This window comes from Gymnogyps californianus, chromosome 5 (assembly GCF_018139145.2).
Source record: "Gymnogyps californianus isolate 813 chromosome 5, ASM1813914v2, whole genome shotgun sequence".
Lineage (NCBI taxonomy): Eukaryota > Metazoa > Chordata > Aves > Accipitriformes > Cathartidae > Gymnogyps > Gymnogyps californianus.
In genome coordinates this window covers 45,591,283-45,611,710 of record NC_059475.1, presented here as the reverse complement: position 1 = coordinate 45,611,710, position 20,428 = coordinate 45,591,283, and the positions used below count along the sequence as shown (strand labels likewise).

The window sequence follows — 20,428 nt, the reverse complement described above, 5'->3', positions numbered from 1 at the left end:
AGAGTCCCTCCACGTGGAGATAATTGCACAGGCTCTCCAGGTGAGCAAAAAGCACAAGATGCCTGTGGCTGTACCATCTGATGTCCCATGGGGAGCTCCCGCTGACCACCAAAGAGGAAACTGATACTTGCAAGAGCCTGGAAATTCATTACCGTGTACACTCTGCAGAGGGAAATAAAGTCCTGAAGAGAGAAGCAGGCCCCGCAAGCGCTCTGTGTCCTTTCAGCAGAGCTCGATGAGAGGCATCATGTTCATCAAAGTATGAGGACTGGCTCCTGACAGGAGCTGAGAAATGGGGCAGGTCTGAGCCACCACTGCAGGGTCTGGGCAGAAGGAAGCGCAGAGGGACAGATGCCCAGCTTCAAGGGCTGCACGGCAGGCAGTGGGAGCCAGGCCAGACACTGCTTTTCTCCACCAGCTTTGTTTCAGGTCCTGTTCTTGCACATCCCTCTAGAGCACCTCAGCCAACAAGCCCTCCCAGGGCAAGAACTTTGCCTGTAACAGATCCAACATGCTTCACACTAAATAAGGCAGCTGGCAGCGTTTTGGGAGGTCCCAAAGACAGAAGTTATAGAAAGGGAGGGGAAATCCAGGAAGAAAGTATGAAACAGGGAAAGGACTAATGTCAGATATCCCTGGAGGTTAAGGGTTGGAAAAGGAGGCTACAGAGAGAGAAACATGCACTAGAGAAGCAGTCATGTTCAGGGAAGACCTCCTCCCATGCTGTTGTCACATTTAGGTCAAGCTCATCTTCTCCCCAACACCGCTTCAGTGCTCCTGGCTGGAGTGTGCATCTGTACCAGATGCTGGAAGCTTCTTGCAGTTTGCATCAAAGTAGCCTCATCCACACTGGTAATGGGTAGGACACCAACTGAGAGAAGACTGGGTGCACCACTGCTCCTCTTGAGACAACCCTCAGTGGTGCCCACGTGAGAGATGGGGTCTGCCCCAGTCCAGACCAAGGCACCTTCCCACTGCCTTCATATCTAAGAGTCAAGAACACAGCAATAGTGTCAGGGCTTGGTTATTCATATAGGGATGCTAACTCTTTCAGTCCTAGCATCTGAATCACCTGGGTGATTATCTTCTCAACCTCCACACCCCTGTGCTCAGCACTGGCTGAAGCCCATGGCAAGCTTTAGGAGCTTTCCCAGCACATCAGTTAGGGGCAAGGTTAGGACCCGGCGGAGACCCAGAGGAACTGTTCTCCACCTCCTTCCATGGAGGGATCACCACCACAAGGACATTGTGACAGCTCCCCCATCTCTTTCTCGACCCTGAAATGAGCTGAAGCTGCTGTATTCAGGCCTGAAAGAAGAAGGACCAGGTAAGGATGTGACGGTCTCCCTGTCTCACACCTCTGCCTTTCCAGCTGGCAAGCCATGCCCTGCCTGCCCTTTTCAGTGCGGCACTGAGCTACTTCTTGCTTGACAATGGTCAGAGCTGCCTCCGAGGTTCCCAGCTTCCCCACGGTGAATTCCCCTGGCCCACAGCTGCTAACACAGAGAACCACCAAAACCAGCTCTGGGATCAGCTCCACCATCCCACTCAGCCAGGAACACACCCGGCATGGTCAGACCTGGCACATGCTGCCACGGTGCCGAGCTCTGGCCAGAGCCCACCGTGGCCTGATCCGGACAGAGCACAGGAGGATGGTGTATGTAAAGGTAACATTTACTGAGAGATACAGAACTGAGTATTATGAAGGACATACATGGATGGAGAGGGTAGCGACACCGCTGCGGAGGGCAGCTTGGATCCCCTTCCCAGCACGCCGGGGAAGGAGCCAGACACTACCGGACAAGTAACACAATGGAGATAACTGTGGCATATGCGTTTGTAACAAACAGACCATTGTAACATACATTTCTATGGGATCACATCTAGTGATTATATAAATCCATATAGAGATCGCTGTATAAAAACTTTGTAAAAAATACTTTAAAAAAAGTGTAAAAATGTGCATTCAAAAGCACGGCCGACACGGACAGCTGGGCTGTAAACATTATACTGAGAGTGTGCTTGTGGGGGGCGCCTGCGCCACCGAGCCCCGACAGGCCTGCCCACCCGACGGGGCTGCGTCAAGTGTTTGCGGTTCTTGGGTTCAGGTTTCCCTCCGGAGCGTGTGCCAGGAGCGGCGGCAGCCTCTGGGCAGGGTGCCGGCGGGCACTGCACGGCCGCCGCTCCTCCGCCTGCGGCCCCTGCTCCCCACGGGGTGCATGGTCCTTGCGGGACGTGCTGCGGCCTCGTGGGTCCCCAGGGCCGCGAGCAGGCTGAAGGGCCGTGATGAGGTATCACAGGGAGGTTGCCCTCACTGGCGCCGCTAGCCCTGCTCCCGGGTTCAGCCTCAGAGTACATGGTTGACAGATTCCTGATCTTCTCTGTCCCCATATTTGTTTGGTCCATAGTTCCCAAGGAAGCCCACTGGGTCCTGGCTGCACCAGGCCTGGGTGCAAAGTTCTCCAGACAGTACATACATTAGAGACCCTGGAAGACCCTGCGCCACTGTCTCCTCCTCCTGGCCCAGTGCCACCTTCACTTCTTCTCTAGCTGCTCCAGCAGTGGGTTGGCTTCGCTCTCGGGCGTCTTGATGCTGTCTGTCCGCACGATGCAGGTGGGACGGTGCCGGTTCAGCATCAGGATCAGCTGCTGCCTCTCCTGTTTCAGCTCTTCTATCTGGGCCTTCAGCTCAGCATTCATGAGCTCTAGACGCTCGGACTCCTAGCAGGACAGAATCACAACTGCATGTCACTTTACTCCAACAGGACAAGATACAAGGAGAAACAATTTGGCCAACAAGCCATCTCTGCTCAGTGCTGCCCCTCAGCCCCTGCAGCACAGGAGCAGCCTGAAGACCTGCCAAGGCACCACGTCCCTCCAGGCAGTTCATCCCCAGCCCCGCTGCCTTGCGTTACCTAGTGCCACCGCAAGGAAATACGCAGCCACCTCCTAGGACAGGTCTCTGCTGCACCACTGCAAAACCTCCGCCTGGCTGCTTTCCATGGTCTGGAAGGGTGTTTGGAAACAAACCCGCGTTTAAGTTTTCACCCCCTATCTGCAAGGATCTGCTCTTGTGAAGTGGCTCCTTGTCCCCCGCTGTGTCATTTGCCCATGTCCCATCACCCCTTGCAGAAAAGCAGCAAGGTGCTGTGAGAGTTTTTCTGCCTTGGGGTCATGGGTGAGAGGGCATCTGGCCTCTGAATGGGGAAACCTTCAGGAATTTGGGCAAGGGGCCAGCACGCTGTCAGTCCCTGACCTGTGCCATGCTCCCACGAGTGCTCCTGCTCCAGCACTGAGGCAGGGACACCATCAGCCCTCTCTCCCCCAAGCCCAGAGCCCACATCCAGCCCTCTCCATCCCTGGTACCATGGGCACAGGGATGCCCGTGAGTTCTGCCTGGGCATACATATGGCCACCACCTTGATAGCCTTGTGGAAAGGGGGGCAATGGGCCTGTATTTTCCCAGATAAGGGCACAGGAGCAAGGGGAGGCAGAGGGGCAGTTCAGGAGGGAGCATTGCCCGCAGCTGGGGCACTTTCTAGGGCGGTGCCACCGCCAAGGTCCCCGCTACGCCCTGGGACAGGTCAGGGCACCCACCCGCTGCAGGAACTCCGTCCTCTCCTTCTTCTTGTTACGACATCGCGCTGCTGCTACTTTGTTTTTCTCCCGGCGCCTTTTCCTCCTCTCCTCTTCCTCGTCCAGCTGCAATGAGATGGAGAAGCCCAGGTCAGAGCCAGCAGGTGTGGGGCAGGGCAGGAGGTAGGGGTGAGCACCCAGCAGCCCCACCAGTGGCAGGGCAAGGAGAGGGGTGGCAGCCACTCATGCCAGTGGCCACCAGCGATGTGGTCTAATCCTCACCAGGAACTAGGCGTGCTGCTGCCATCGCCTCTAACTCCACTCTGTGGGGGCACGGGGAGGGAGACCAGTGCAGTACCCACAGCTGGGGACCCAGCTGGCAGGGGACAGACAACTCTTTGCAGGGCTGCTCCCTCCCGTAGAGGGGGCAGAGACAAGGGGAATAGAGCCCCATACCACAAAGACAAGCACAGTTTGTCACACAGACATCTACAGACACAGCTCTGTGAGCACAGTCATTCAAAGCATCACACACAGCCAAGGGCGAGAGGCAGAGAAACCTGAAAGATCCCCCAGCTGGGCCTGGCTGTTCCCCCCTTCCAGTACATGGGACTGTCTGCTGCAGCATCAGCGCTGACTGAGTCACAGGGCCACTGTGGTAAGGTGGGGACAGGTCCCACATCCCCTGTAAAGAAGCAGGATGCAGCAGTGTCTGCGCTGTTCGCCATGACTCAGTTGCTCTGTGCTGTCTGACTCAAACCACACAGGCCAGGCCAATAAGCCCTATGGGTTGGAAACCCATAATCAAAGTATTTAGGAATATTTACTACAAAGCCTGTGTAAATGGCCTATGGCATGCTTACATCCGAGAACCCAAACCAGCTCCTTCAAGAAAAATCTGAGTGCTGGCAAGCCCTGCGAAGACAGCATCCAGGTTACACTTTGTAGCATGGCTGGAGAAGAAAAGGTCCCCAGTGCCTTCATCCACATTTGGCCTGGGACTCCAAAATTTGAGATGTCGGACTGAACTGCCTCGTTCCTATCAACTGATACCTGACAGCACACATCTTTTCAAATGCAGTGGCAGCAACATTTACTTTATGAGCACTTCCACAGCCTATTTGCACCTTCTCTAAGGGCAGCTCCAGTCTGAGAAGGCAGCCGCATCCTTCCCTTCATACCTCTCCAAGTCAGTGTGGTTGACAGACACATCTCCCAGACGAGCTTCTTGCAGCACACACTATCTGAACAGCCTTGTTGCTCTAGCGCCTGGGCTTAGTCACCTCAAAAGGAAAGTCAGAGATTATCAATGCCAAGGCCACAAAGTGGTGGTGGGAGTGGGGGGCCACCAGATTACCCCAGAGGTAGGTACACCGGTGGTGCCTGCAGGAAACAAAAGCTGCAGGTGCCGTTGTTCACAGCAAACTGTGCACACTGCTAACATTCACCAGGTCCAAAGCCCACTAATCAAAACATCTCAATGTGATGCACAAGGACAGGATGAAACATTGACTTGGCACAGTTAAGATGAAGGGGTACCTTAAGTAAGCCTTATGTCCAATATGCAGCATGCTTTAGAAGACAACATCCAAGTTTTATAGCACTAATAGCTTTTGCATCTTCTCTACCTTACTTCCCAAGAATTACACCAAAGTTGCTACTTTAGCTGGGGCTAAAATATTAAGCAAAGTCAGCACAAGCTATACACAGACTTCCATAATGCCAGGCTGCCACCATTCCTTTGCCAAGGTAGTGCCATGGGGCATCATGCACCACACTTGGGAGAACCAGCATGGGAAGTGCACTGATGTCCCCAAGTCCAGTTAGAAATGGGCAGCTCTCACTACACCCACGTAACTCAGACGTGACAGGCGTTAGCAGAAGTGACCAGGAAGGCTCTAACTCCACTCTCTGCTGCCTTTTCCTCCTGGCAGGACCAGGATACCCCACAGCAAAAGCACAAGCAGCTCTTACAAAATTTCCACGCAGAGTTTAAGAGAAGGTGGACATCAGGGTAGCCACCATTCCCCTCCGCACATTTACCAACCACTCATCTACCCCTTAGATAGCTTCTCAGCGTTTTAGTTCAAGGATTATTAGGAGGGTGCAGAGAGGGGACATGTGCTTACAGCTCCAAAGCTCAAGAAACACACCGCAGACTTTCCTGCAAAGTACATCTTGGGTTGTAACAGGAACTGGAAGAGCAAACAGCGACCACACAAGCCTCACAGTAACCCTGGGAACTGCCTGACACATTTCCACGCCCTGTTGCTCCATTCAGTGAGCATCAAAGAATAAGTGACCTGTTCCTGTCCACTTCAGCTTCCCCTCCACCCCACAGAGGGCCCAGTAAAGAGTCATGTCCTTTAGATGGGGTACAGATGCTCAAGGAAGGTGGCTCAGCACAGATAGCAGCAGCTTGAACTCTTGGCTCTGCTTTTTGACCACAGCTCCTGTAACTTTAAGAAAGCAGGTTTCCCCCTCTCCGCTTCTGCTTGATTTCAGTTCAAAAAGGTGACATGGCCCTGGTGCTGGGGGTTAGGACTCTACTCAGAGGCATGAGGGACAGTGATGGTGTATCACCCCATAGCATGTTTCAGTAGCTGATCTCCAGGGGAGCCCTGTGGGTAGAAGGTCTGGGGTTGCCTCCTGAATTGCTTCAGTCGGCAGCATCAGGGACGGAGGTGATCATCAGCCTGAAGGGCAGGGCTCTGTCCCAGAGGGAGCACCCCAGGTGGGTGTCGATGGCGGAGGAGCCCAGCAGCACCTGTCTCCAGCTGCCCCAAGAGGAGGGCAGCCTGCCCAGTGGGGCTGTCCACCACCCTGCGGGGAAGCCAGCACCCACTACCCACTGGGTGGGTTTTGTGCGCACTCTCAGGGACAAACACCCCAGTGCCAGGAGATGCTGGTCCCCCCAGCACAGCAGAGAAAGCTGCCTGTGCCCCAGCTCGTCGGGAGCAGCCTGCCCTCCTAGGCGCTGCGCAGAGCATGGCATGCCGGTACCCAGTGTCCTTGGGCTCCAGCTCCCTGCGAGAGGAAAGCAGCTGCAGGCTGCATTGCAAAGTTATGTGTGGGCAGCTTCTTGGCTACTCATGGGATAAGCAGCTACTGCTTCAGCTCCCCCAGGCTTTCACTGCAAAGCCTGTGCCAGTGGCAGCTCCATTTGCTGTCCTCAACTCCTCGGCTTCACAGGCCATGCAGGGGAGGAACCAGCTGCAGGGAAGGAGGCCGTGCGGGGGCTGCCAGTGGATTTCCCCTTATCTTTCCTCCACATGGTGTCTCAACAACTGGCTCAGAGGATACTTGGCACTTCTAGTACCTGCTGTGGGGCAGAGCTGCCCTGTCCCCGTTACACAGAGGCCGATGAGACCACATCCCCAAGCAAAAGCAGCTGTTGCAGGGCCTGCTCAGAGGTGCCTGAGACGCCCCAGGAAAGGAGCTGTGCCCGGGAAGACAGCACAGCTACAGACTCCTTTCTTGCCCAACCCATGAAGCAAGGTGGGCATTGCACCCCATTTGCTGCATGATACCCAGGCCAAGAGCTTAGAACAGCATTTGGCTTCAGCTGCCAACCCAGGACTGCTTTGCCCATAGAGAGACCAAAGCCATGAGCATCCCCCAGGCCCTTCCGATGGCCTCCCGCAGCATCCTACCCTCAGCTCCTGCCGTCGCAAACCTGCCCAGTCCTCCCCCAGGTGATCTCCATGGGATGCTGCACAAGCTGACTGGACACCCCTTTGGGCACAGAGCTGCTGTGCAAGGTGATCAGATGGACTCCATCGTACCAGTTCTCCTTGCAGGAGTCCACTGCAAGGGGCTGGGGGGAAGGAACAGGCACCCTCCCCACAGGTGGGCCTGGGTGCTGCTGAGCTTTTGCCACAAGAGTTGGGCCAAACCAAGTGTCAGCACCATTTGGAGAGTGGGCTGCTCCCTGGAACTGATGTATTATCCCCTTCAGCTCACAGCTCATCACGGGCAGCTTTTCACATCATCTAGCACCTCCTCGCTGACGTCTCCAGAGAATGCACATCACCCCATCCTCACACAGCATCATCTGAGGTATCCTCAGGCAGGAGCAAATGCACTGTTCAGCAGGCTTGTTTATCGGACCTTCTGACAGCAGCCACCACCCTCACCAACGTGGGGCCTCCAAACTGATGGGTTCCCAGCTCCGTCTGCCCGCAGTGGGAAGTGCACTCACCACCAGTACAGCAAGGGTCAAGGAGTCAAAGACTGGACAACCAACACATGAGACAACCACACAAGGAAAACGCTGTGCAAGTGTCTCCACATCCCTGCAGCCTGGTTCTGATATGCCAGCCTGTGGTACTGAGCAGAAGCCGCCCACCTTCCCCATCCCAGGAGCCCCAAGGTGAAGCCAGGGCTCCCCCTGCGAGTAGCAGGGCAGGGGCAGCCCCAGCCAGCAGCACCCGTGGCACAAGCCAAGTCACCGCTGCCACTCAGCACCGCCCGCCCATGCACCTCATCCCCATGGGAAAGGCAACGCCAACACCAACAGCGTCAAGGGCTCGTTGGCACCGGAGACTGAATGAAAGCATCACGCAAGCCCCCTGACGGGCTGCGCGGTTTCTCCTTTGGGTGCATGCCCCAACCTAGGGACAGGCTGGCTGTGCCAGACCCCGCTCCACAGGCAGGGTTTGAGTTCAGCCGGCTGCCAATGGCTGTGTTGGACCAGTCAGGTCCGGGACGCTGAGGCCACTGCTCCCAGCCCATGCCACAGGGACAGAAATTCAGGCACGGAGAAAAGGCAGCTGGTGGAGCAGCTGCCACCACACGTGCACATCACCAAACAGGCAGCGTGACACGCTTATAAAACACGTTGCTGGCCACCCTGGCAGGAAACCCAAGCACAGGCAGGAGAGAAACCCAGGCAGGTGCAGGCAACAGCCCTGCAGGACCATCTGCAGCCAGCAGCCCCCAAGACTCACCTCACTTTTCACGGGCTGGGGTCTCTTCCCAAGCTTCACCTCCAGGAAGTGGAGCGGCGAGATCATGGCCCCGATGTTGCGGATGTCGGCGTACTTCAGCTCCTCGGTGGTCAGGGCTGTGCCAGGCAGTCCCGTCAAGGGGCCGAGCCCAGGCAGCGCGCCGGCCGTCAGGGACGGGTCGGGGATCTGCCCTGGCATCATAGCAGGGGAAACAGCTTCGTAGGCTGGAGGGACAGTGAGACATGGCCCATTACAAACCAGCTACAGGGCCTCATGACACGGCACAAGGCAAATTTATTCTACAGTCCCATCACCTAACGGGGTGCAAACCAGGGAAAGCAGCTGCTCTCCCCCAGGGATGGCAAAGGCAAGGACTAAGCAGAACCGGGGTGACAGAAACCAAAATATATGAATCCTGCGAGGAAGGATATGCTACTGGTGTGTAGATCAGGAAAGGAAGAGACCTGAGAGGCAAAGCACCAGAAGAACAGGAGCTGACTGCAACAACAGTGATGTGGTACCACGGATTACTGGTTTTGGCACACCTTTCTCTGGAGTGCAGAAGATCAAGGTTTGCTCTTAATGGAGTTTTGATTAAGGTATAGGTTATTAGCACAAGAAGAAAATGGCACAAAGAGGACCATAATATGGCTCAGGCTGGATTTCTTCTGGGCAGGCTCAGCCTGCTGGTCAGGGCTGGGACAAAGCACATGGGGACCAGGGATAAAACCGTGAGAGAAAAACCTGTCACTGAACAAACATCTCCCAGCACAGACATGAGGAAGCAAAGGCTGGAGGGGCGGGGAAATGGAGCAAGGTGCAAAAGGCTTCTTCTATCAGGAAAGAAAAAAATTGCAGCACAAGTGAGAATAGGTTCGGGACAAACTTTGGCAAGTCACTTATAGGCAGAAGAAAGGGAGTTACTAGGAAATGTGAAGAACAAGCGACTAAGAGATAAAGAAATAAAATTATACCTAAAATGGGAAGCCCATAGAGCTGGAGCTGTTGTATCAGCCAAAAAGCAAAGAGAGCAGGTGGTTGTTGGCTACAGTGCAAGTACATCCCTGCTTGTGTAACTGCCCTGGGACACTCACAAGTGACCCAGTTACAACATGCAGAGTCAACTTCTGTCCACACAGCAACCATTTTTCCCCCCCCTCAACCCAACCACATATCCCAGTGCTTGTGCACTGCTCCCCTTGCTCTGCCCAGCCAGACCAGTCCCAGCACACTTCACGACCCTCCAAGCATCCACCCCATCCTGCCCCTGTGCCAGGAGGTACCCAGGCAGCGGGGACAGGGACCAGCAATGTCAGGAGAAACAGGCTAATGGAGTGGACCCAAAATCTCACTGAGCAGCTTCCCACAACCACTAGAGCCAGTCACAAGGCAGGATTCAATGAGCAGTTGGGCAAACTCATGGAAGAGGGGTCTGCAAAGGACCATCCGTCACATCAGTCTGCAGAAACTCCTGGAAGCTCTGACAGCACCAACTGCCAGAGTGAGGAGGTGCATTAAGCGAGGGACAACACTCTTTCCAAAGCATCCACTCTCAGCTGCTGAGAGACCAGGTAACAGGCGATGCAGACTTTTGGTCCAGGCGGTACAGCTGTGCTTAGCAGAGGCACACAGACATTGTCAAGCCAGCTGCCACAGTTGCTCAGCACTTGCCATCCTGGGGTGACAAATCTATGTCAGTTCCAGGCTGAAAACTTGAGTAAAGCTGCATGTGAGATGATAGGACTGTTGGATCACAGAGTCACAGAACAACTGAGGTGGGGAGGGACCTCTGGAGATCACCTGGTCCAACCCCCTGCTCAAGCAGGGTCAGTGGGAGCCGGTTGAACAAGATTAATCATGACAAGCAGAGAAGTTAAGGATTTCTTGGCGTTGGCACATCTCTTTACCCAGGAGATTATTTTGTATATTTGTTAATGTGAAGGAACAGGAGATGAGCAGCAGAAGGGAAGGAAAGCCAACCATACAGGTTAGTCAAGGGTAGAGAGGCTAATGCAAGCTCCACAGCTCCCAGCACAGGTGCTGTGTAAGCTGTACTGGTGTGAAAGACAAGGGGATTTGCATCAGAGAGCACCTACAAGCTGTAGTGTGCTGTGAGCTGTCATATGCTCTAATCTGCCACACGAGGTCCAGGTGTCAGCATGAGATGTCCCCTGGCAGAGTTTGCTCAGCAGACAACAGCTGTGACCAACAGGACTTGAGAAAGCGCATGGAAAGCCAATGCAGCAAGACCGTGACCATAAAAAGAGGCAGTGAGTAGGAATCAAGCCCTCTGCTCCAGTCATCCTTCAGGAGGAGAGACCTGAAAGGGGAGAGCAGGCCAGTGCTCAGCAGTGCTGGTATGCTGCAGGAGAAAGCTGGGCCTGGGGGAGGTGATCTACACAAGGACATTAAAGCCTGAAAAGGAGAAGATGAGAAAGACAGGAGGAATGAGTAACTTCTGAAGTGAAGTGATGTTACCTGTTGAAATGGACTCCTACCCATTCGGAGACAGAAGAGAAAGAGAAAATACTTGGTAATGATACTTGGTCTCAGAAAAGACTACATGTCGACTCATTGAGATTGCAAGGACCTAAACTGATCCAAAGTATTCATTCTTCCATAATGATCTCTAAACCAGACAGCTGTAATTCCACATCTGCAGTGGTTGTCTTGTACAATGTCAGGAGATGCCTGCTCGCAGCAGGGCTCTGAAGCTGCATGCTACCTCCCTCCCCTTCCTTTCAGGCCTACACACGGCTAAGATGCTTCACTCCTCCAGAAACCGGGCACCATCCTACCCTAGGCTGCACTCCAGACAGACAAATGCAAAAAGTTATTTGGGGACTGTGCCTAAATCCCTACCATCTTCCTCAGAGACTGTCCCTCTCCAGCAGGAATGTGCCGGGTCAGTGAGGTGGCATCGCAAAGGGGAGGTGACTCCAGAGGCTCTTCCCAGGACATACTGTCACAGGACTCAGCTGCGTGGAGTTAAATTCAGTTCATCATTTTGGGATAGCTGCACGCACTGCAGAGCTAGCCATTTCCCAGCCACTGCCACTAAGACTACATGCTGTGGCACTGGGGAAGAAGCCAGCCAACAGCAGCACACCCCAGGCCAGCTGCTGCACACCCCCTCACCAGCAATCCCATAGATGTCCATCCCCAGCTTGAACAGTTTGGGCTAAGTAAAAATAATAAAAAAAATTGGTAGCTGAAGTATATGAACACCCTCTTGAATTCTCCCTCCTGCAAATACCACACGTGAGCTGCTGTGGCACACACCGACTTGGGGCCCTGACCCACCCTTTCACAGGCTTCAGGCTGTGAACTGACTTGAGCCCAGCACTGAATGCCTAAATCCATTCTGGACTTGGGGGACGTGGTTTTAATTTGTTGTCTTCCATCATGACATGCCGCTGATAGCATGCAGGTGCTAGGCTGGACAGTCCAGGTCCTCAGCTAGACCAAATTCAGGGTCACTGCAATTTATGAAATAAGGAGGGAGGAGAAATCTGTTCTCCAGACTGTGGGACTACCTAGCCACCGAGCAACCCCCTGCACTCCTGAGCCTGGGGCAGCTGCCCAGGGACAACTGGCTAAAGATTTGAGAAAACACCGTGTTTTCTCTGGCCCACCTTTTCCCTCTACCTCTTTGATCTGGTAGCTTAATATGCCTTGAAATAGCCTCCATACCAGTGTGACATCAGGCACAGGGCAGAGTGAAGGAGCTGGCCCAGTACCTAACATGCTGTAAAAATTCATCCTGGATCCAGGGACTGCACTGCCAAAGCCCACATCACACCTGCATCAGTGAAAACTAAATCTAAAGCTGTTCAAACCAAAGCACCAGGAACCACCTGGAAGAACGTGAACCTGCACATTAAGATGCGCTGAGAACTAGGTGGGAAGGGGGAAAGTGACTTCTACAAGCAAGACCTTGCTCAGGGGTCAGGAAGCTCAGGAGCACATTGAGAACTGCCAAGAGTCAAGCCGAGTTAGACCTTGGACAGGAACGTAAAACCATTCCCATCAGGGCTATAACCATGGAAATAAGAAGGGAACAAGGAGAGATGCCATCCCTCTCTGCAGAGCAGGGGTGCAGTGACAGATCATCCCACCCAGCCCTCAATGCCCCTCAGCCCCAGGCACTGTCACTCCCTGCTGATCAGAGGGACTCTCTTGTTCCACTCCTTTTGCCTCTTTCTCCTGTAAGAGAGGCTTTCCTTTCATCCTAAGTCCCAGATACTTTCACCTTCTCTGGTTAGTGCTAGAGGTAAGAAGAAGTTGTACTTCAATCGTGTCAAAAAAGCCAAGGCATGTAATTCTATTTAATACTTTGGTCTTCTTCCCGAGGCCGTTACCCTGGAAGACACTGACATGCCTGCCTATAGCTCCAGCATATTTCTACCACGTTTGCATGGTAGGGCAGAAATAACTTTGAAGTTCAAGATCTGAGTTTGACCTTTAAGTTGCAGTTTTTCAATAGCCACGTCTTGCTCAATGGGGTGAATATGGCTGGTGCCTTGCCAATTCCTAATTCCTTTCTGGATATTCCCTTGCAGTGTTTGTTATTTCTAAGGCACATGAACCAACTCACCTCTGTATTCCTTCACTTTCTAACACAGTGCTTTAGCTGGGATTCTTATTAGATTTTTGCTTTTCATAACTGATTATTAACACAGTCTTTTTTCCTCAATGCCAGGCAGTCTTTCAGTGTCTCCTTACACAAGCTGAGAAACGTTGTGTCTTCAGTAAAACCTAGCTTTCTGGTGTCCTACGGCTGAACCACACAATTCCTGCATTGTATCAGCTATGCTTTTCACATAATGAAGCCAACAGCAAAGCAAAGCAGCAAGGGGAAAGAGAATGTGCAGTCTCACATCTGACACTGGGATCTGCATGACGCCAGCTGCTCGAGTTTACATTCACCGTATCTGTGCCTTCTGCACTGATGCTATTCATCATTTTGTGCCACAACATCAAGATGCTCCAGAGTGAATTAGGAGACAGAGAAGGCTTTCTTAAAACTTCGGTTCAGCGATAAGCAGCTTGTGCCATTCAATGCTCTCTTCAGCAACTATCCTTGCAGCAAAAATCTGGTCAACACATGATTTCATGGGTCAAAATTCAGTTTGTATTTCCTTAGCTTTGCCTCTACACTCCCCCTGTTCTGGTTAAAATGCTGTAACACAAGACTTGACCTCTTGCTGAAATGTCTGTAAACCCTCCTAATTACTGCAGTCACTTTTGCATCCTTGCTTTGGCACTGTTCTTGTTGTGGTCTCGGTCAACCTCAGGTCAAGCTCAGTTATTTTATCAGCAGTCTCATCCCCAAAAAGCTGACAACAGTACAGCTTCTTTTGCTCACCTTGGTTTTGCTGCATCTTTCCCATCAGTGACGAGTGTTTCTGTGCTTTGTCCCCCAATTACGTCCTTATGGCCAACATTCTGTGACACTGGTTGATTTAATATTTCTTAAAGGCAGCACCCATTACTCATAGTTTTTCTCCTATTGCCGGGGTCTGTTATATTCTGGAGCCCAGGACCTAGTGGGAAGAAGCCTTACCAAGTTGTTACTGTCCCATACAGTTGCTCAGCATCCTCGGTGACACTGTCCCTGCATACCCTCCTATTCTTTCTCCTCCAGTTCTAGTCTTCATTTGCTTGGGGTTTTGGTTTTTTTTTTTCCTTCCCATACTGATTTTGCTGCTGCTTTTTCTGGGGACTCTTTTTGTTTGTTTTTTTTTTTTTTGAAGGAGCTGATGTTTGCACAGCAGTTACAGCATAAATCTAATGTGCGTAGGCATAATCCACATAACCCAGTGTCCCTGGGGGCTTGTACTCCAGTTGCTAGCCTGTATTCACACCCCTCCTGCCACCTCTTCAGTGCTATTCTTACCCAGACTAAAACTGGCACAGGAATGCCTACCTGCATTGAAATCGTACATTCATTTCCCTGCGCAGAAACTGCCTTAGTTTTTATCCACTGTTCCCCCAGGACCATCATATGCATGCTCGTTTATCCAGAGGTGCTGTTTGCTTCTTTATAAACCCAATGCAGCTGCTGCTGCTGCATCAACAGCATCATCGCACAGAGAGGACCACAACATCCCAAAGCAGGCTCTGACAGTCACACTTCAATTTAAATTGCCATTACTGTCTTATCTCTGCTGTCAGCTTCCTTGGCGAGAGTGAGGGCTGTTTGCAACCTTATTTTCAATTTTGCTGTCTATAAATCACCGTTTCTTCCAACATAAGCTATTTTACATGCTTTGACATCTGCAGTGGTTGATCCAAGTACCCTTCTGATGCTCAGAGAGCCAGTCTAGCACCTAATATTGCCAGCCAGCAGATTCTGACACCCTGTAAATACCAGCACATTTCTCTTTTGCCCACGTTAAGCACTGCGCTAAAGCAAAGCCTGTCCTACCAGCCCTTCTCCATGCTGCCTGCAGAACCAAGGCCATGCTTGCCTGTTGTTCTCTCACTCCAGGCTCGACCTGGGTGCCTGCCATTACTTGTCAGCTGCCATGCACTGGAGCACTGCCAAAGTCTGCAAGCCACCATACAAGCAATCTTTGATCCCTTCATCAGTGTGTTAGCACTTAACATACTATCGCCATTTGTATGTACTGTCTTGGAGCACCTAAGTCACAGCAATTGGCCTTTTATCGGCTCCTGGCCAACAGGCAATAATTCTGCTGTGGAGATCAGAAGTAGTGCTACCATCCATGAGAAGCAACTTCTGGTTCCTTAGATTTTACTACAGCTTTATTGTAATTTTTTACTTTTTTTAGCTCCTGACTATCAAGTTCACTCAGCCTGTATGTCGTACATTGCATCTTTCTAGTTCCTTCTGTTGGCAGAAGGATGATTTATATGAAAGCCCTTTCCTGACATGCCTAACTTCTCATGCCCCAAGAATGTAACTTCCTAAACAAAGACAGGGCAGTTGGCTATCACTCCTTCTCTGAAGCACAGAGCCACTTGCTTTTTCCATCTGGACTCTTCTGGCAGGGGAGACTGCAGGGTGCTGAGAGTCACTGGAGCCTACAGACCTTCCACTTCAAGGTTCAGTCCCCAGTAAGCGCCAAGTTAAGCACGATGAAGTTGAAGGCAGAGAGCCACTGCTCCATATTCCCAGTGCCACAAGTACCTAGCCATGCAATTATAGTTTTCTTCTGTTGTCTAAAATGTGATACTCTCCCATTCCCACACAACTGCTATCTGCTCTAGATGCATCTGATGCATCTAGTTTTGAGTAGTACCTTACAGCAGGTCATCCCATCTCCTGTCTAGCTTCTGCTCTGCATTGTTAAAAGCAGTGACTTGCAATGCCAGTGCCAAAGGCCACACTGATCAGTATCAAAGTTATTTGCCAACCATCAGAACACAGCAGCAAAGCCCTTTGGTTGTAACCAGTCTTTTCAGATACCCATGCAGTAGTGCTGGCAAACATGGACTTTAACAACAGCCACTGTGCATTCATTCATCTGCTGAACCTGTTGATGCCAAGGAACCCACCACCTGTAGTGTACCGAAGAGCTGCAGTGACACCCACTGGGATAAAACTGTGCATGCCCTCTCTTTACCAAGGACCTAACATTACTTAGTGTTTTATGGCATCAGGGAGACTCCCCTTTATTTAAAGGCCAGTTGAAGGCACGAGTACAGCATGGCTTACCAAGTGCACTGAGCTGCAGCATGCCACCTCAGTATGCTAGACACCATAGTACCTCACTACCTCCACACTCCACTTCCATCCCAAGACGGAGAGACAGCTCCTACAACCAGGCCCTGAGTTTGCGGGGCCAAAGAAGCATCTCTGCCCTTCCCAGAGACACCCCCAGCTGCTGCCCTTGCTGTTCCCTTCCTCCCACAGGCAACCCCACGTGGTGGGAGAAGAGCTGCAGGGTTTGTGAACCCATACATGTCATGTCCCATCCCAAACTCCCAAGCTCCAGTGAGTGGACTGCAGGGCCACAATGCTAAAGAGAGGAAGGAGCTGTGAAGGACAGTTCCTCAGGAGATGGAAGTCTAAACCCATTTCATGAGTAGGAATGGCCTGGCTCAGTCCCACACATCTAGTTTCACACAGATGGCAGGAGGAACATCCGAGTCATTCACAGACAGAAGGCTATGAAAAGTTTTCTGAAAACAGGAATGCAGAGAGCCTTGCTGCCTCCCTCCTCTTCTCCATCAGGGAGGCACGCAGCTCCCTACACCCACGGGGCAGCCCAGAGCGGACAGCCTCTCCTTGGCAGAAGTGCAGTTTTGCAGCTCCCCACCTAACTGACTCCCACCATCAGGCCCCCACACCTGCCTGTCTGGTGCTTTGACTCCTTATACCCATTATGAGGAGGGGGGATACTGGTCCCCCAGTCCTCAGCTTTAGAAATAACCCACCCTTTGCCATTAGCAAAGCAGTCAGCTCACAGTCCTTTTTCCCTGAGCATTTTCCTCCATACCTTCACAGGGTAGTAAAAAGCTCTAGTTTAGTATTACACTGCCCCCACCACTGCAATGCAGCGATTGGCTTGTAAGCAACCTGTGACAGCAGGGTTTTGTACAGCACCTAGCATAGCAAGGCTCCTCTATTGCAATAATTGATTGCAGTAACTGCAAAAAATTGCACTTAATTATCACAGTATTATTATTAGAGATTGCAATTAATTATTTGTGGCATACATTTCATAATGCTGCATCACCCACTGGACAGCAGTACGGAGCAGGAAGGTAAAAGCTATCCTATTTCTGCCTGAAGCAGCTCAAAGGGATTTGAGGAGGAAGGAATATCATGATCTGAGCTAGGCTGCAGCTCAGACACTGAGGTTAAAGACTGACTTCTTGAAATCCCCCAGGACATTCCATGACCACATGTGGTCAGGGCTGGAATCTTCTTCAAGAAGACAACCCTACTCCGGCACAGAGCTCTGCCCTCAGGGGCCAAGGATGGCCTCAGAGATGAGAGGCCCCCCCCTACAAACTCCTCAAAATTATGCCCTGAATGCCAGGGTCATCCACAAAGACCTCTAATCCATATAAAGACCAGCTCTGGCTAGTTTGCAACAGCCCTGCTCAGCTGAGAGGCCCATATGGACCTTCAGCTCCCTGGCTGCACGTTAAAATAGTCTGCAATGTTTGGATTGATACTCTGGACAGTCCAAGCAACTGCGAAATCCATGCAAGCAGCCAAAGACAGATGGCATCAGGTTTGCCATGCCCCCTCCTTGCTGCACGAGCACTGCAGGACACATGCAGGCTGGCAAGGGGTCCATGCCACACACCATGGCTCTGCCTCCCTTGCTCTTGGGGCCAGGTCCACCAGAAACTGCCTACTGCAGTGAAAAGAGCCTCTCAACAGCTTCGCACTAAAGACACTGCGTGCTGCCAAGTACCTGGCCCAGGCAATGCAGCTGCAGTAGCAAACACTAGCACAGGGAAGGAGACAGCCGAGCAGATGCTCAGTGCTGCCTGCGCTTGAGCAGCCTAGTTGGACACACTGCTCAGATGGAGAGGGCAGGAGGAGGCAAGAGGTGTGAGGGAGTATCTACTCTTCCTTGGCAAGGACCGCAGCACAGAGACGTCTGCATCCTGTAAGGAGGGAAATGCTCAATGCTCAGCAGAGACGAGGAGGGAGAAGCATCCATAGGTGTCTCAGCAAGGAGACAGAGGCAGCAACCTGCATGTTAGCTCTCAGCAGATCTTGTTAATCCCCCAGACCCCAGGAACCTGGGACAACCAATCGCTGCTTGACACAGGGACGGTTTGGACTGCAGCTCCTGCACCCACCCACTCATCCCCCAGATGGGCAGGTTTTTGCTTTTTTAAATCACTAGGAGTCATACTAAGAATCTGAACTCCAACAACCGGCATTCTCAGATGTCCCCACGCAAGCACTCACCAGCAAATTCCCAGTGCAGTCTCTGGCAACACCCCCCAGATAGAGTTTTTCATGCAAGTTTTCTCAAAACTAGCTAAAAAATCCTGGTCTGAGCTGCAGAAGCATTTGTTTCTGCTGAGCTCTTGGAGTCCAAACACACACACATGCACACACACACAGTTTGGCAGTGGTTGTGTTCCAGGGCTGGTAATACAAGCCATGGAGCAGGCTGCCAAGACAAGCAAGAGAACGAGCCAGGCCTCGTTTCATTGGCCACCATACGCTGCATATGGCCCTGGAACCAGCCAGCACAGTGTTCTCACCCTCCTTGAAGGCATAGGAGACCCTGTGTTTTCAAATACACCTCCACAGGGCCTTCATTAAAGGAAAATGGAAACATAATGTGGCTCTTGCTCTCTTGGTATTTCTCCCTTTCCCCCAATTTGCTCTCAAACCTATTTCCCTCCCATGGAAAAAGAAAAGTGCCTCCTGGAGCAGACCGTGCAAAAGAATGCAACTTCCATTCAACTCCATGCCTGACTGCTAAAGCGGACTTGGGACCGCGCGGTGGGGGAACCTCCAGGGCCCCTTTCCTTCCCCGGGCCCCGCGGGCCGGAGGCACGGCTCACCGCGGCGCCAGCCCCCCCCGCCGCACGAACCCGGCGGCCGGAGGGCGGCCGGACCCCTCACCTGCGCGCCGGGCTGACAGGTGAAGCGGAGGCAAGGAGGGCACCCGAAAGCGGGGAGAGGCCGCTCCCCACCGCCCCTGCAGCAGATCAGTGCGGGGTAGCAGCCCAGTGCCGGGCACCCCCGAAAGGCAGCCCCAGCCCCCGCGCATAACGGGGTGCGGGCGTAGCAACCCTGCTCTGAGCCGCCTGTGCGGCTCTGGCCGCCCCCCCCCCCCCCCCCCCCCCCCCCCCCCGCCCGGCGGGTCTCCCCACACCTCCGCGGTACGCCCGACCGCTGGCAGCCGGACCCCCTCCCCGCCCGGAGGGCAGCACCCTGCCCGCCGCCGTGGGGTGCCGGGATGCTCCTGCGGGCGCCTACCCCCCCAGCCCCCTGCCGCCGCTCCCCGCCGCCCCCGCGGAGCCCCGCGCCTCCGCCCGCCCCCTGCCGCAATCCCGGCCCGCCCGGCGCTCCCCGCGCCCGCACCCACCGTGCAGGGGGACCGGGCTGCCGGGCTGCCCGGCCGCAGGGGCCGGGCGCGGACTGCAGGCTCAGCCCCGCCGCCTCCGCCGCCGCCCGGCTGCGCGGCGCTGCCCCGACCCCCGGGCCCCGCCGGGTGCCGATGTCGGTGCCGGCCGCCGCCGGGGCGCCTCGGCCCGCCGCCCCGGTGCGCGCCTCCCGCAGGCTGTGGCGGGCGGCGGGGTGGGTTGCATCAGCCCCGGTTATATAGCGGCCCCTGGGCTGCGGGGAGGGGTCGGGAATGCGGAACCGGCCGGGCTGCCAGCGCCACACGTCAGGGAGGGCGGGGGAGCGGGGCCGCGGGGCGGGGAGCGCCGCGCAGGGGTGGGACCAGCCGGGGCACCGGCACCCCGCACCCCGGCATCCCGCGCCCCGGCACCCCGCACTCGGCACCCCGCATCCCGCACCCCACAGCCCGGCATCCCGCACCCCACAGCCCGGCATCCCCGCATCCTGCACCCCGGGACTTCGCACCCGCCACCCCTTGGCACCCCTGTGCCCTCGCAGCCGGCACCCCCTGGCCCCTCCGCACCACGGCGGCCCGGCACCTCGCACCGCCCGATCGGGTGCGGGCCCCCCGCCCCCCCGCGCTCCCGTTCGCGCTCCTCCCCTGCTCTCCGCTCCGCGCCCCCCCGCGCACGCCAGGACCCGGTCCCGGGCAGCCCCGGCGACCCAGCCTGGTGCCGCCGCAGCCCTGCCCGGGCCAGCCCGCAGGGGCAGGCTCCGTGCGTAGTCCCCGCTCCTCAGTCCTGCGCCTGGGAACGAGGAGGCAAAGGACCAGAGAGAGTGGCCGGGGCTCCCCAGCGCCAACCCCACCTCACCCAGGGCAGCAAAG

General features: G+C 54.2%; 1 protein-coding gene across 1 annotated transcript; it reads right to left on the bottom strand.

Annotated features, from left to right (window-relative positions):
- Window positions 1-1,656: 1,656 nt before the first annotated feature.
- On the bottom strand, window positions 1,657-19,606 carry JDP2 (Jun dimerization protein 2). Its single transcript, XM_050897712.1, has 4 exons — window positions 19,565-19,606; window positions 8,526-8,749; window positions 3,598-3,702; window positions 1,657-2,721 (listed from the first exon to the last, which is right to left on the bottom strand). The coding sequence occupies exons 2-4, from the start codon at window positions 8,724-8,726 to the stop codon at window positions 2,536-2,538; spliced, it is 492 nt and encodes a 163-aa protein (XP_050753669.1). The 5' UTR covers window positions 8,727-8,749; window positions 19,565-19,606; the 3' UTR covers window positions 1,657-2,535.
- Window positions 19,607-20,428: the final 822 nt, after the last annotated feature.

Bases quoted from the DNA above. Each gene is read 5' to 3' on its own strand.
- JDP2 (XM_050897712.1), bottom strand. From the start codon at position 8,726: ATGATGCCAGGGCAGATCCCCGACCCGTCCCTGACGGCCGGCGCGCTG. The intron at 3,703-8,525 runs GTGAGTCTTGGG...ATCTCATTGCAG, and splicing joins CCCAGCCCGTGAAAAGTGAG to CTGGACGAGGAAGAGGAGAG. The intron at 2,722-3,597 runs GTGGGTGCCCTG...CTGTCCTGCTAG, and splicing joins GGACGGAGTTCCTGCAGCGG to GAGTCCGAGCGTCTAGAGCT.